We start from the raw sequence: 13,969 nt of genomic DNA, 5'->3' as shown, positions 1-13,969 counted from the left end.
TATTATAACCCAAAACATATTGCACGTACCTTTGTAGTTGCTGGAGTTAACGGTGGTTTTCTCCCTTTGCTGATGGTTTAGGCAAGTTCAAAAATTTTATACCCATCCCTCATTGGATGTGATTATTCCTTAAAAGTGTGGAGTTGCATTCGGGTGAGTATTGCGCTTCCAATTTTTTCAATCTGCAGACAAGAAAAGAGAGCGTTTGAAGATATGGCCCGAATAAAGCAGACTGCTCGTAAGTCAATCAGTGGCAAGGCTCCTCGCAAGCAACTAGCAATGAAGGCGGTCAGGAAGTCTGCACTAGCGACGAGAAAAGTGAAGAAGCCCCATAGATTCAGGCCCGACACTGTTGCTCTCTGGGAAATTCGAAAGTACCAGAAGAGCACCGAGCTGTTGATCAGAAATCTACCCTTCCAGAGGCTTGTAAGAGAGATCGCCCAAGATTTCAAGACAGATCTGAGGTTCCATTCGTCAGCAGTGTCAGCATTGCAAGAAGCGACAGAGGCATATCTTGTTGGGTTATTCGAGGACACCAATCTGTGTGCCATCCACGCGAAGAGGGTCACCATCATGCCCAAAGACATACAGCTTGCTTGTCACATTCATGGAGAGAGGGCATAGTCATATGAATAAAGTACTTCTTAGTATCAATACCAATGGTGTGTTTTCACACCACCATTTTCTGTTCCTTACAGTTTGTTCTCCCTCCCTCGTTTCTATTTTTGGAAAATTGTGTTTAAAATCTTTGATTTCCCGTTTCTTGTGAAGATGTGGAGAAGAAAACCGAGTTTGTGTTCTATTTTTGGAAAATTATAGAATCTCTACAGCTGAAGATAATATCAGGGCTAGGTTTCGATATTGGGACTTGTGGGCTCACCACATTTTTGTTGCGCCACTTTGATACACTATATACTTAATTTGATTTTATTTGAGTCTGGCTGCATAAATTAAAAGGAGGTCAACCACAAATTTTACTCTCTGTTTTCTTGCTTGTTTTGATAAATAGAAAATGCACTTTTCATTGCTGCACATGTGATAAATGCAAAATGTGTTGGATAATAACTTCATTTATTTTACATTAAGTGGGAATAGTCAGAGATGTGCTTCTAATAACAGATCATGTGAATAAATCATGACATATTTGTTGGTGAAAGCAAAAACATAATTAATATTGAGGCTTATTTCCAATGGTTTAAGAAAATTATAATATTCATGATGAGGTTATTGTGCTTTACAGAGTGTGGAAGGAACTTTGTATGTCCAACAATTGAAAGAATGACCAATAATGGTTTTTAAATGGTTTAAGAAATGAAGTTTTAATCAAATTGGTCAAAAGATCTAAGAGTTTTTTCACAATTATATTCTTCAAGTTGGTTTTCTAATTAGTTTATTGGGGATAGTTAATTAGTTATTACCATGTTATGAAGTATTAATTAAATCATGAAATCAAAATTAAAACCTCTTTTGAATTAAATAATTTAAAAATTATTAATTTTTTAATTCAAAAAACTTAGTTTGAGATTACTATGTTATGAAGTATTAATTAAATCAAACTTCTTTTGGATCAAATCATGTAAAAATGAATAAATTTTTAATTTAATAAACTTTGGTATGTGGATTTTGAAAATTATCTTCATTTAATAACTCAAATTTTAATGATATTATAAGATAATTTTCACTTAAAACTTTAAAGATTTATATAAAGTAAATATCCATTAAAATAATAACTACTTTTTTTTTTTTTTTTTTTTTCAGGGAGAAATCCTCATATGGCCGAAGCCTACAGATATTTTTATAATCAATATGGCCGAAGCCAGCAGAATTTACGGCCGAAGCCAGCAGAATATGGCCGAAGCCAGCAGAATTTACGGCCGAAGCCAGCAGAATACGGCATAGCCGTTACAAATCGCCAAGCGAGGGAGCCAAAACTATGAAAATAATTTATTTTTTAATGTCTATAGAAATATCACTTATTAACACAATCTTGGATTTTAACTTGGAAATTGGAGAGAATTGAACTCATCGCCTCATGAAACTCAACCAATTAAACTAACACTTAGGACTAAACTCTCACTCATAATTATATATTAAAATATTATATATCAAATACAATTCACTCATATTTACATATTATCTTTATTATTAATATTTTCTAAAATATTATATATCAAATTCATATTAAGCATGGAAAGAATTATGATAATTAATAAATTAGGCATTTTCATTCATATATATATATATAACTTTATTTTATATGAACATCAATAATACTATTTCTGGTCATCTATGCTATTTTTCATATTAATTATTTCTTGTCATCTATGTTATTATTCATATTAAAAGTGTTTTTATTGTTTTTTTTTTTCCTTCAAATTTTTGATTTTTTTATATCTTTATATAAAGTTATGTAAAATTAGGTACAAATTGAAGTATTTAAATTATGCTTGACATTATTATAATTTTTAATTTAAATTATTACGCCATAAGACGTTTCCCTTCGGGAAGAACTCTCGGAGTTGCCACTTTGCATCTCTTTGCATCGTCATATCTAATGTTAGACGATTGAAAGTTTTTCCACCATTAGATCCTGATTTTAATTGTCAACCAAATCTTGATTTGTTCAACCATTACTTGTTAATATTTATTATAACCCATAACATATTGCACATACCTTTATAGTTGCTGGAGTTATGATGGTTTTCTCCTTTTGCTAATCGTTCAGGCCAGTTCAATAATTTTATATCTATCTCTCATTGAATGGTATTATTCCTTAAATCCATTAGTGATTGCATGGTATTATTCATTGAGAGTCCCTCTAACCCAAAAGAAAATATGAAGGCATTTAAATAATCAACATCTTCAACTTGAAACAAAATGTGAATAAATAGCCAAGTCTCCCAAAATATCATGTCGAATAAAGTAAAGCTCATAGTTGCTACCATAAAACTTCACCTTAGTACCTCTCAATAGGAAATTAATTTTTAAAAAACTTCACCTTAGTACCTCTCAATAGAAAATTATTTTTTAATTATATTTTATTCAAATAATGATATTATTTAAAATTAAATAATTATAAATAATTTTTTTAATTTACACTTATTGAGCTATATTATATTTTAATAACGTTTTAAAATAAATTTAATAAAATCTTATTATTTTGAATAATGATATTGAATTTTTATTTTTATTTTTTCAATATTATTAATGTATTTTAATAAATTAATAAATAAAAATATTTTTGAAAAATAAATTAATATTAATGATTTCATATAAATCTTTTAATTATAAATAAATAAAAGATTGAAAAACAAATATTTATGATTTCATATGTATTGAGTGAGAAGGTATTATTTTTCAATATTATTTAATAGTATGATCATTTCAATATTTAATATGAAAATGATTTAATTTGGTTCTTCAAAATCTATTAAATATTTTTTATTGAAATTTGAAAGAGTATCTAGGTAATCTATGTTGAAAAGGTTATGGAATCTATCAATTTGACATAATGTAGGTGATTACTCTTTATCTTCTAATTTTGAATGACATTTTATTTACTAATTTCTATATTCAATAATTTTTTATATATTATGATTCTTCTCAAATTTATGCCTTACAACTTTTCCTTCGTAACATCTAGTACAATTACTAGTAATAATTTCTTTTAACTTAACAATTTTTTTCTATCATGTTCAAACAAACTAAAAAAGCAACTTAAAAAATGCTGCTATCCAAAAATGATCCTTGTATATAAAAATTCATGCCAAAAGAGAAAGGCATGATCGATGAGAATGCTCTCGAACAAGTTGAGATGGAACTTTACATTGGGTTAGGATTCCTCCTCCTTTCTTCAGAGACTACCTTACTGCTCGGAAGAGACTGGTTGGTCCGGAATCATTGTTAGTGTTGCGATAACCAGAGGGCTTACATATATAAATGTCATTATTCAACTATCTTGAAAAGTCATCCTTCAAAATAAAACTTGTGAATTTTATCATTGATTCGTTAGGTGGTTAAAGTCATTGTGAAAACATTTCAGTAGTAAAATTGACCCCGTGTTATGTTATGGTTCAAATATTTTGCATAGAAAAACTAAAATGTGGATCTAAAAAGTGGGTTGACCTCCGTGTAGGGTCGAGATATTTTGGATAGAAAGAGTAAAAGGTGGTTTAAACATTTGGCTAGAAAGGTCGTTTAAACATTTGGCTTAGAAAAACTTGTTGGTAATTCCTTAGAAGATTTATTATTTCAAATTTCTAATGGCTATTGACTAATAAAGAGTGAATACTTGTGGAGTAGTACACAATAGGATTTATTATTTCAAATTTCTAATGGGCTATTGACTAATAAAGAGTGAATACTTGTGGAGTAGTACAATAGGTGGTTTTTTAAAATAAACTGATGCAATATATTTGATAAAATCATAGTATGCGAAAAACGTGATGAAATGCATACATGAAATGTGTATATGTTTCTTTTCTCAATATTTTTACATAGAGTAAATTTAGATTTATTCTATATATTACTTAGAAAAGATAAATATAAATATGAAATTTATAAATATTTTTGAAGAAAAAATTGGGAATCATATAATTTCATTTAGTTTTATCTATCAAAATTTCACTCTAAAATCTTTAAGAATATATTTAAAGAGATTTTGTATCTTTCTATCTTATTAGATTTTAAGGAATCGTTAAAAACATTCTTAACAGTCTTTTTAGTAATTTTAATACTAAAATATTGTAAAAAAGCTTAACCATTCTATCTTTTATTTTTCTTTTTAACAAAACCTTTATAAAATTTTTATTTTTGGAAATAAAAAGTGTTATAAATTTACGATAGATATCTTTAATGTAGTTCTTATATCAAAGAAAATTTTATTTATTTTTTAAATAAATTTTATATTTAACATTCTTATGATCTTAAAATTAATATGTATAGTATTTTTTTAATATTTTAGAAATTATAAAATATTAGTAAAATTAGTTTAAAAATATTTAGAGACAAGTTTCTAAAAACCTAGAACCATATAAAAAAAGCAATCTATCCCAAAAATTATCTTTAATCTCGTATAAGTTAAAATAATTTTCTTCCTTTCCAAATAAAAAAATTCAAAATCATACAAAACACGACAAAATCATGCAAAACACTGCAATTGTTCAGATACGGTGCGAAGAAAAATTGAGTGATGACATTGTGGCCAAAGGTAAGGGTAAAAGGAAGACCCTAGAAAGGCGCAGCCCCCATTGCATCAATGCAAGGCTTGATTAGTCAAATCTGGTGGGGCTTCGATTCGTCATATATGATGACCAAACTCCATATTCATCCCCTTAGGCCTTATCCAACTTTAAGGATATTATAAGTGAAATGTGGGCCTCTGCTTACCTGCTCCGAGAAGCAGATACCTTTCGTGCTGGTCACGACTCTTCGGCAGTGCGATGCCTATTTACTTAAGCTGAAGTCCGGCATAGATAGGTGAAAGAGAAACACAATTTGAAGCGACTCAACAAAGGGAGCAATGGCGATGGAGGCTTGTACAGAAGAGGAACAGGTGAAACTGTTAGGTTGGCTTCGCAGTCCCTTCGTAACGCGGGTTCGCATAGCACTTGCTCTGAAAGGGATCCAGTACCAGTTCATCGAAGACGACGCTGAAAATAAAAGCCAGCTGCTTCTGCAATCGAACCCTGTTCACAAGAAGGTTCCGGTGTTCATCCACAATGGAAAGATTGTTTGCGAGTCTATGATTATTGTGCAGTATATTGACGAGACGTGGGACACAAAAGCCCCGAATCTTCTACCCAAAGATCCATACGACCGAGCCATTGCCCGCTTCTGGGCTGCTTTTGTAGACGATAAGGTAACTGAACTCATTCATAATCACCTCCAGCCAGATCGCATCGATCATTTCATTATCTAATTTTTTGGGTTTTTGAAAAACTCACTCAAAAAACTTCTAAAAATCCGGCTAAAAACAACTCGTTTGTTCCAAAAATTTCAATTAATATTTCTGATTCTGTTTCTAATACGAATTATCGCTTTTTGCAGCTCGTTCTAAGTATTTGGGGAGTTTTGGTGGGGCAAGGTGAGAAGCAGCAAAAAGCGGTGGAAGAATCGTTGGCTAATTTTTTGTTGTTAGACGACGCTCTGCGAGCGAGCAGCTGCTCCGGAAACGCGTATTTTGGAGGGGTTGAAATTGGCTTCGCTGATATTGCACTGGGAGGGTTGTTGGTAACTATCAAAGCCATCCAAAAGGTTACCAATACCGTTTTAGTGGATCCACAGAAGATGCCGCACTTATGTGCATGGATAGACCGATTCTCTGAAATCGATTTAGTGAAAGGAATTTTGCCAGATCCGGTCAAGGTATTGGAACGTGTATCCTCCCAGAGAGCCAAATTTACCTCAGCGGGCAATTAGGGAACATTATTTCCGCTAGATAAAATTAGGGTTAATAATGTTGGAAGTAATGTCTCCATGTTATCATTGTGAGTCCCTAAGTGTTATGTAATGAATTAGAGTCTGTCATGTGTGGTTATCATTGTGAATTTTTAAACGTCAGTTTGATTCTTATGTAATAAATTTTCTATATATAATTATTGAAATGAATAATAACATAGTGTAAAATTTGTATTCTGCAAAATGTGCTTTTAGCCCTCTTTATTTTTCTAATAAATAATCCATGTTTTGTTGGCCGTTTTACTGGACCGCAACATAATTATGGTTTATGGCTGTTATCGGAATGAGTCCTACAGTGATTTAGGGCTTTATAAATATGGAATATGATTGAAATTTTCATAATTTAGAAACCTTATCATTTGTGGCTAATTCTTTAAGGATATTGTTTCATAAAGTTGAATCATGTTATTTTTCATAATTCAGTTTTGTTTTTTTTCTTCTAAAATACGATTTCTTATTTTATTTTTCATTAAAATAAAATTAATTTATCTTTTATTATATAATTTAAGTGTTTTTTAAGAAGGCACAAGTTTAAAATTAGAGAGATAAAAGATATATATTTTCATGAATAGTAGTCAAATAATTATATAAAAATGGATTTTTTATTTTACAAACAATTTTTTTTTATATACTAAATATCTAACTTAATGATAATTTTAAAATTAAATAATAATAATAATTATTTACCCATATGATCCTAACATATGATATATAATATAAATTTAATAAATTTGAAAAATGAGAATTATGTTTCACATGAATTCCTGTGAATCCGTGCTTATCCAATTTAGCTGCCATTATATTCAATTTTATCCTACATATCTTTATTGTTAACCATGTTCATTCATCAAAACGAAACTGCAGTGAGAAATATGGTTTCATTGGTGTTGCGGGGTGAAGATTCCCGCGATACCATATATATATATAAAATTTTAATTTTTGATTAAATAACCAGTCATCATACTCAATTGAAAACAAATATAAATAAAACTAATAATTATAATTTAGTACCTCTAATTATAATTGAGATAAAAAACTATCTATGCAAGTGTGTAAAAGGCAACCACCAAAATTGGTAATTTAATTGTAAAGAAATACCAATATACTCTAAAATTAATAATTATAATTTAGTACCTCTAATTATAATTGAGATAAAAAACTATCTATGCGAGTGTGTAAAAGGCAACCACCAAAGTTGGTAATTCAATTGTAAAGAAATACCAATATACTCTAAACGTTAGCCAAGACTAGGAAATTTGGACTATTTATGAGATAGATTGACCAAAATGCCAGCCCCCTCTGTTATTCATCCACATTGCTGCACTCTGAGGTTAATTAATTTATTTGTGAGATATCAGTGATTTTATTATTTTTCAATATTTTAAATTTACTTATATATTTAAAATTACATTTAAAATTATAAAATTAATAATTTTTTTTAATAATTAATTAATAAAATCAGAATTTGATAATGGTTGTTTTTTAAAATCTTCTAATATAATTTAGAATAAAATTGAAACTTTTTATTACTTAAAATACATTTATATAAAATAAATTTAACATTTTAAAAAATTAATTAAACTCATAAATTTTACAAATTTAACCATTTAAACTTATTGTTCTCGAATATTTTTATCAAATATTAGCGCTATATATATATATATAAATTAAAATATGCTCCACCATTATTATATTTGGTTACGGGTAATGATATCTCTTATATATATTATCTTCTATATAAACTAAAGAGATGATTTTTATTTTTTTTAATTTATTCCTCTCACTCGATTAAATTTAGTAATTTTTGTGTGAAGTTCTGTGTTGGGTGTGCTCCATTGTCTATACATGGACGTCAATAGTGCACTCATTTATAATCCATGCAGAGAATGCAATTATGACACATGTCCCTTGCAAGATCATCTCACTGATTTGGAGAACCTTAAGAAAATATAATTAATTAAATGGACCTGGTCCATGTGTACTTTGCATGAATGCATGGGAAACAAACCAATATCTGCTCCGCTCAGGTATGGATTAGATCTCAAAATTTTTTGCTTTCCCTCTTTTGATACATGACTCTAGAGATTCATGTCTGTTATGGTGAAGTCATTTCTCTCTTTGTTTTTTTGGGAAATCTGGAAGGCAAGAAATGCCATTATTTTTGATGACATCCTATTTAATATCAATAAAATTGTTAATAATATAGTATATTGGATGGCACTGGAGAAAAAGCAGACACTGATAAAGGATTTAAGTTTCGGAAGTTTCCCTCCACGCATCTTTTTCTCTGCACGATATTTTGATGGATGCAATGCGTGGCTGCCCATGGACAATGAACAACGATACAAGTTATACTGGTCGGGGGCAAGTTATATTGGTCGAGGGGAAATGACACCAACATGAGAGCTAAAATTGAATTTTATGAGGTTTATTATGGTTTGCAAAGTTTCTTCATATTCAAAACATTTATATTTTTAGAAACTCACAAGCTGTTATCAATAATATGAATGATTGATACTTCCACAATTATTACATATTGATATATTTTTGTGATTTAATTTTTTAAAATTTATTTTCATTTTGATTATTATAAATTTTCATATATTATTTGTTGTAATTGGTTTATTTTTAGTAATTATTATAAATCTCACTCCATGGAATTTATTGTGTCCGTTTATATTTTTTGAATGGTGTTTTCTATCTCTCCATCTTACTTAGTGACCACCATTAACATTGTCTCCATACACATCACTAACACTTATTGCTTAAGTATCTCTTTATTCTCTTTTTTTTTTTTTTGACTACAATCACTTATTTGTTGCAATTATATTCACCTTAAAAATATTTTGCTTCATCTCCAAACTTTTACATAAACTCGTCCTAGTGCAATTGCTACAATTTATTTTGTGTTGCTCAACTTGCTTTTATTTTCTACACATTTGACTTCACTTAATAAGGTCATATCACATAACAATATTGGAATCAAGCATTTCCATTTGTATTTCTTCCATTGTTACATCTACTCAATATCATCACTTTGCAACTCACTTATAAGAAGCAAGACCACTATTTTCTACAATACCACATTTTGCTAGAAAACCACTCACTGTCATTAAACATTGCTCACTTCGTCAACATCTTCCCTTTCCAACTTTATTGTTGCCTCTTTAGCTTTTAGTAGAAGCACTTTTACCTCACTCTTTTCCTTTCATTTGTCACTTTAAACTCCTTTCCACTCTCTTTTAGCACACTATCATGCATTTCACTGACATTTTTTCAACGCCTAATGACATGCACCTTATTAGTGCCACTGACATTTTCCACAACCACAACCAAATGAACTCATTTTCCTTTCCTTTAGTTGCTTTCTGTCATGTTTTCTCTTCATATGGACCTTCTCAATTTTAAAATCCAAATACTTTATGCCTCTTCCAATAACCTCATCTTCTATGAAGTTATCTTCCTTTGAAGGGTCAACTTCATTCCAACAACAAATTACACGATCTTTTTCTCATTATCACGTAAAATCAACTTTCACGGCCAAGCTATGAAACACTTTAAAATCCCCTTTATATTTATAATTCTAGTTTAACTCCTCTATTATGCTCTTCATTTTGAAATTATCATTGAAATTTATAGACTTACCTCTCAAATTGATTATCATGTCCTCGCATTTCCAACTTTTCTCTTTGCCTTTCTATTTTCTATTAATTTATAGCTTCTCCTACCACTTCAATGAATAACCTTTCAATCTGCTAGAGGGAATTTTCGATCCTTGGTTTTCCTTAATTCGTGGATGTAAAAATAATGCTACAGGACTTTAATCCACTCCATTAACCATTGTGATGATTGTACATCTAGAAATATCTAACATCTCTATCTTCATTCGATGTTGTTGCACGTCCCCCTCTTCATATTTTTGACTCTTTTGGATCATTTTGTTTATTAACCTTCCCCTTTACCAATATAAATTTGAAGTCATCCATCAAAGTATTCACTATCTGTTGCAAAAACACTACAAAATTTTCCACCACTTTTGAACTAGCATATTCTCTTTTGTTTTCTCCTCTCACTATAGGATTCCTTCTCTTCCATGCCATGATTCTCAATAAATTTTTCACTCTCTCCCTCTATAATATTCACCATAATTGAATTTATTGTGTTCCTCTGCATTTATTTCTTCTACTACAACATCCATTGTATTATCCGTATAACCTCAGATTCGTCAACACCTTATCTTCCACAAAAAATATACTGAGTCCTCTTTATGATTGAATTTCTATCCCCTCTTATAACATTTACCCAATTATACCATTATATACATGCTTCATTCATTTACATAATTCTACCCAGACCATCTATACTTCTCTCTTCTTTTCACTACAATTGTTATCGTATTGAAGTTGCCCTTTTCTCATGCAAACAATTCTACCTAACTCTTCCTTTTTACTAGTGTTGGGCTCTTGAGATTCACGCCAAATTGTGCTGTGATGTAGATCATAAGAACATCTAAATGGGATCTATTTGTTGTTTAATCAACGAAGGATTCAAAGTCAAGTTTCAATTACAATCATCCCACTTAAAACATTGTTTGTGTTTGATGTTCTCATCGTTTTAGTGTACTTTCTCTCTTGGCCAAAAAACATTGATGTAAGATGATATTGCAACGAACAAGAAATATATGAATTAATTATTCTATGAAAATTATATATGACTGCGAAATTCAGACTTGAAGCATTAATCACAAGAGACCCACATTACACGTTCATGTCACATGCATCTCGTTTCCCCCTTTAAATGTCACAAGAAAAGAAATAACATGTCGACTTTGATCACATTCATAACATACTATCCTCATGCGAATTTATGTTGTTTTCTTCTTTAAATGTTTAATTGTAACCAAAAAATGAACAAAATCAAACTACACATAATTCCAAACATTGTTCACGTAGACTATCCTTAAACGTTCCTTGGAGGCATATAACATGCACAATAAATCTTCAAATCTTTATCCAATCTGTTTTAGAACAATTGTTAATTTCAACATGTTTGAGATCAAAGCTGGGGAAAAACACCATTACATTGAGTCCTTTATTGAGACGCATTTCTGCCAATTTTAGGTAGGAGCATTCATAACCCTTGGGTTTGACATGAAAATTTCAAAAATAAAAGATGGATGAAAATGGCGAATCAAGATTTACCCAACTTAAAGGAGCAATTAAGAATTCCTTTAAGCAAAATCAACCTTGGTGGATAACTGAGCAATTAAGAATTTAGCCATTAAAAAACATATAATTCTGAAATTTACTTGTTCCTTTTAAACCCTTGCAAGAAATATCAAGAAAGCTAAGATACTCTTCAAGCTAGCTTGATAGATCTTGAAAAACTGAAACAAACCATCATACTAATGCCAAAATTCATTTCAGCCAAGATCTTAAAACAATTCTACACAATTTACACAACATATCAGGTTTACAACTCAAAATGCCATGAAAATTGCATAAACTTGCTTTCTATTATTAGTAAAATTCAAAAAATAGGTGACATGAACACATACATGATGAGAAAAGATAGATAGGCAAAGAGTTACTTCAGAAATTTTCCCCAAAATTGCTTCAAGACTTCCCAACAATTCACCAAAGATTTTGGTAGAGTTTCACCTACAACCAAGATTTCCCCCCCGCCCACCTTTACATTTCAAAATGAGGCCTATATATAGGCACTCTAAGACCTTGGTCGTACCGTAAACTTCTAGTGGTATATAAAAACCACTCAAGTTTGTTACAAAATTTCCAATTGTATTGTAACCAACTTGTTCTAGAACTTCCCTTGCACATCTACTGACTTTAGAGTGGGCCCCTTTAGATTTGGCTTTAATTCCAACTTTCTCTCTCCTTGCTAAGTGTCACCTTCCATCTTCCTCTTCGTGCTGATTTGGTCGAGTGGATACATTGGCTTGGATAGCCTAGGATGAACGAAAGCTCCATCTTTCTTACTTGCAGACATAGAAGCTACCTTAGGTGTTGCGGTGACTTTTGTGTATACAACCAATGCATATACGTCCCACATATTATCCCACTCTTCTTCTGTCAACAAGTCACCCAACCATGCTTCAGTTATCACCATCCCTAGGTCCATAATAGGTTTATAAGTGACTTCTTCTTTTCCTTTGAAAAGTTTCTTCAACACAAACATAGGTTTGAAATGGTGCCTGTAAAGACTTGTGGGACCCTCTTCTCATGAGGTTGGTCCTCATCTTTGGCATTACTTTGACTGTCATCATAGTGATGTACACTGCCCAGGATAAACTCCTTTGGCAATGAGATTCTCCTCAATAGTTAAATAATAATGAAAAACCCCTTTTGTGCATTTCCTCGCACCTTCCTTTAAACTTATCCAATTCCTCGGTCATGATACCAACTTTCTCTCTTATTTGCATCACCATCCTATGTTTTGTTTATACCTAGGAGCCTTTTGCGGCCAAGTGAGGGCGATCAATGTTTATATTCTCGAATTCTTCTTTGGTCATACGATTTAGGAATCTAACTATAATCTCGATTTTTCATGAGGTTGTCCTAGCTTGTGTCTCAAGCATCTCTACTTCTTTATGAGTTATCCTAACTATTCTAATCTTTTCTTGCACCAGTTCCAATTGTTCCCAATGTCTTTTGATTATTTTAATAGCTTTCTCTCTGATCATTATTTTGGTCCTTTCCAACATGAGTTGGTCTGCGCAATCCTTTACCTATGGGTAAGAATGAACTCCTATCCTTCTGACAAATTCTTTCACTCGACAGAGCTATGCTTCTGCCCTATTCAGATCTCACCTTAATTCCAAAGGTGACGGATTCACTTCTTCGAATTCCATATCTATAACTGACATGTCCATTTGTTTAGTTGAACCACGAGGACATTTCCCAAGCTTGAGAGGTGATTCCAGAAGTCTCCTGGCCTCAATATTGGTGCTAAAACAATAAAAAAACTTTTCTTCACCTTTACCCTTTGTATGATCCTAATTGGGAGTGGAAGAGCTCATTATATGAATTAGTCCTGTAATTCTGGTAGTAATAAGGGAAGTGCCACGTGTAGGCTCAGGGCCGATGTAGTAAGAAATGAACGCACTGCTCGAAACTCAAAGAGGTTTTAAGGGTTGGTAGGTACAAACACCAGAACTTAGACCCTTACTAATTTCCAACAATCGACGACATAGTCCTCCAAATTTCACGTGTGCTTTGAGATATCAAGAGGAGGATTATTTTCGTGGCAATGGCGGTGGCCAAGGCAAAACCTTTCCCATAGTATGCGTGCATAGGGGCTAGAAAATTAAATTTCCTTTTCCCAAGGATTAAGGCCAAAAAAAGGTAGTGAAAATGACTAGGAGACGAGCCGATGATGGTGTTCCTTGATTATAGGTCGAGAGTTTACAAAGTTCAGACCACAGTGTTAGACTGACTTGAGTTCACAATGAACACTTCTCATGAGTAGCATAAAATATGGCCTCTCTAGCGCT

The 13,969-nt window shown here is 31.4% G+C and overlaps 2 protein-coding genes across 2 annotated transcripts; both read left to right on the top strand.

Annotated features, from left to right (window-relative positions):
* The first annotated feature begins 213 nt into the window (after nucleotides 1–213).
* On the top strand, nucleotides 214–624 carry LOC149204580 (histone H3.2-like). The gene has a single exon (XM_089393317.1). It carries the CDS (start codon nucleotides 214–216, stop codon nucleotides 622–624), a length of 411 nt encoding a protein of 136 aa, XP_089249443.1.
* A 4,828-nt stretch (nucleotides 625–5,452) lies between these two features.
* Nucleotides 5,453–6,615, top strand: LOC149204579 (putative glutathione S-transferase). The gene is made up of 2 exons (XM_089394757.1): nucleotides 5,453–5,860; nucleotides 6,049–6,615. Exons 1-2 carry the CDS (start codon nucleotides 5,522–5,524, stop codon nucleotides 6,418–6,420), a joined length of 711 nt encoding a protein of 236 aa, XP_089250883.1. The 5' UTR covers nucleotides 5,453–5,521; the 3' UTR covers nucleotides 6,421–6,615.
* Nucleotides 6,616–13,969: the final 7,354 nt, after the last annotated feature.

The sequence above is a fragment of the Pinus tabuliformis genome, chromosome 1_2, assembly GCF_031772625.1.
Source record: "Pinus tabuliformis cultivar Carrire ecotype Pingquan chromosome 1_2, CPIR1, whole genome shotgun sequence".
NCBI classification, from domain to species: Eukaryota; Viridiplantae; Streptophyta; class Pinopsida; order Pinales; family Pinaceae; genus Pinus; species Pinus tabuliformis.
The sequence above is the reverse complement of the archived record's forward strand: the minus strand, read 5'-3'. Positions and strand labels throughout refer to the sequence as shown.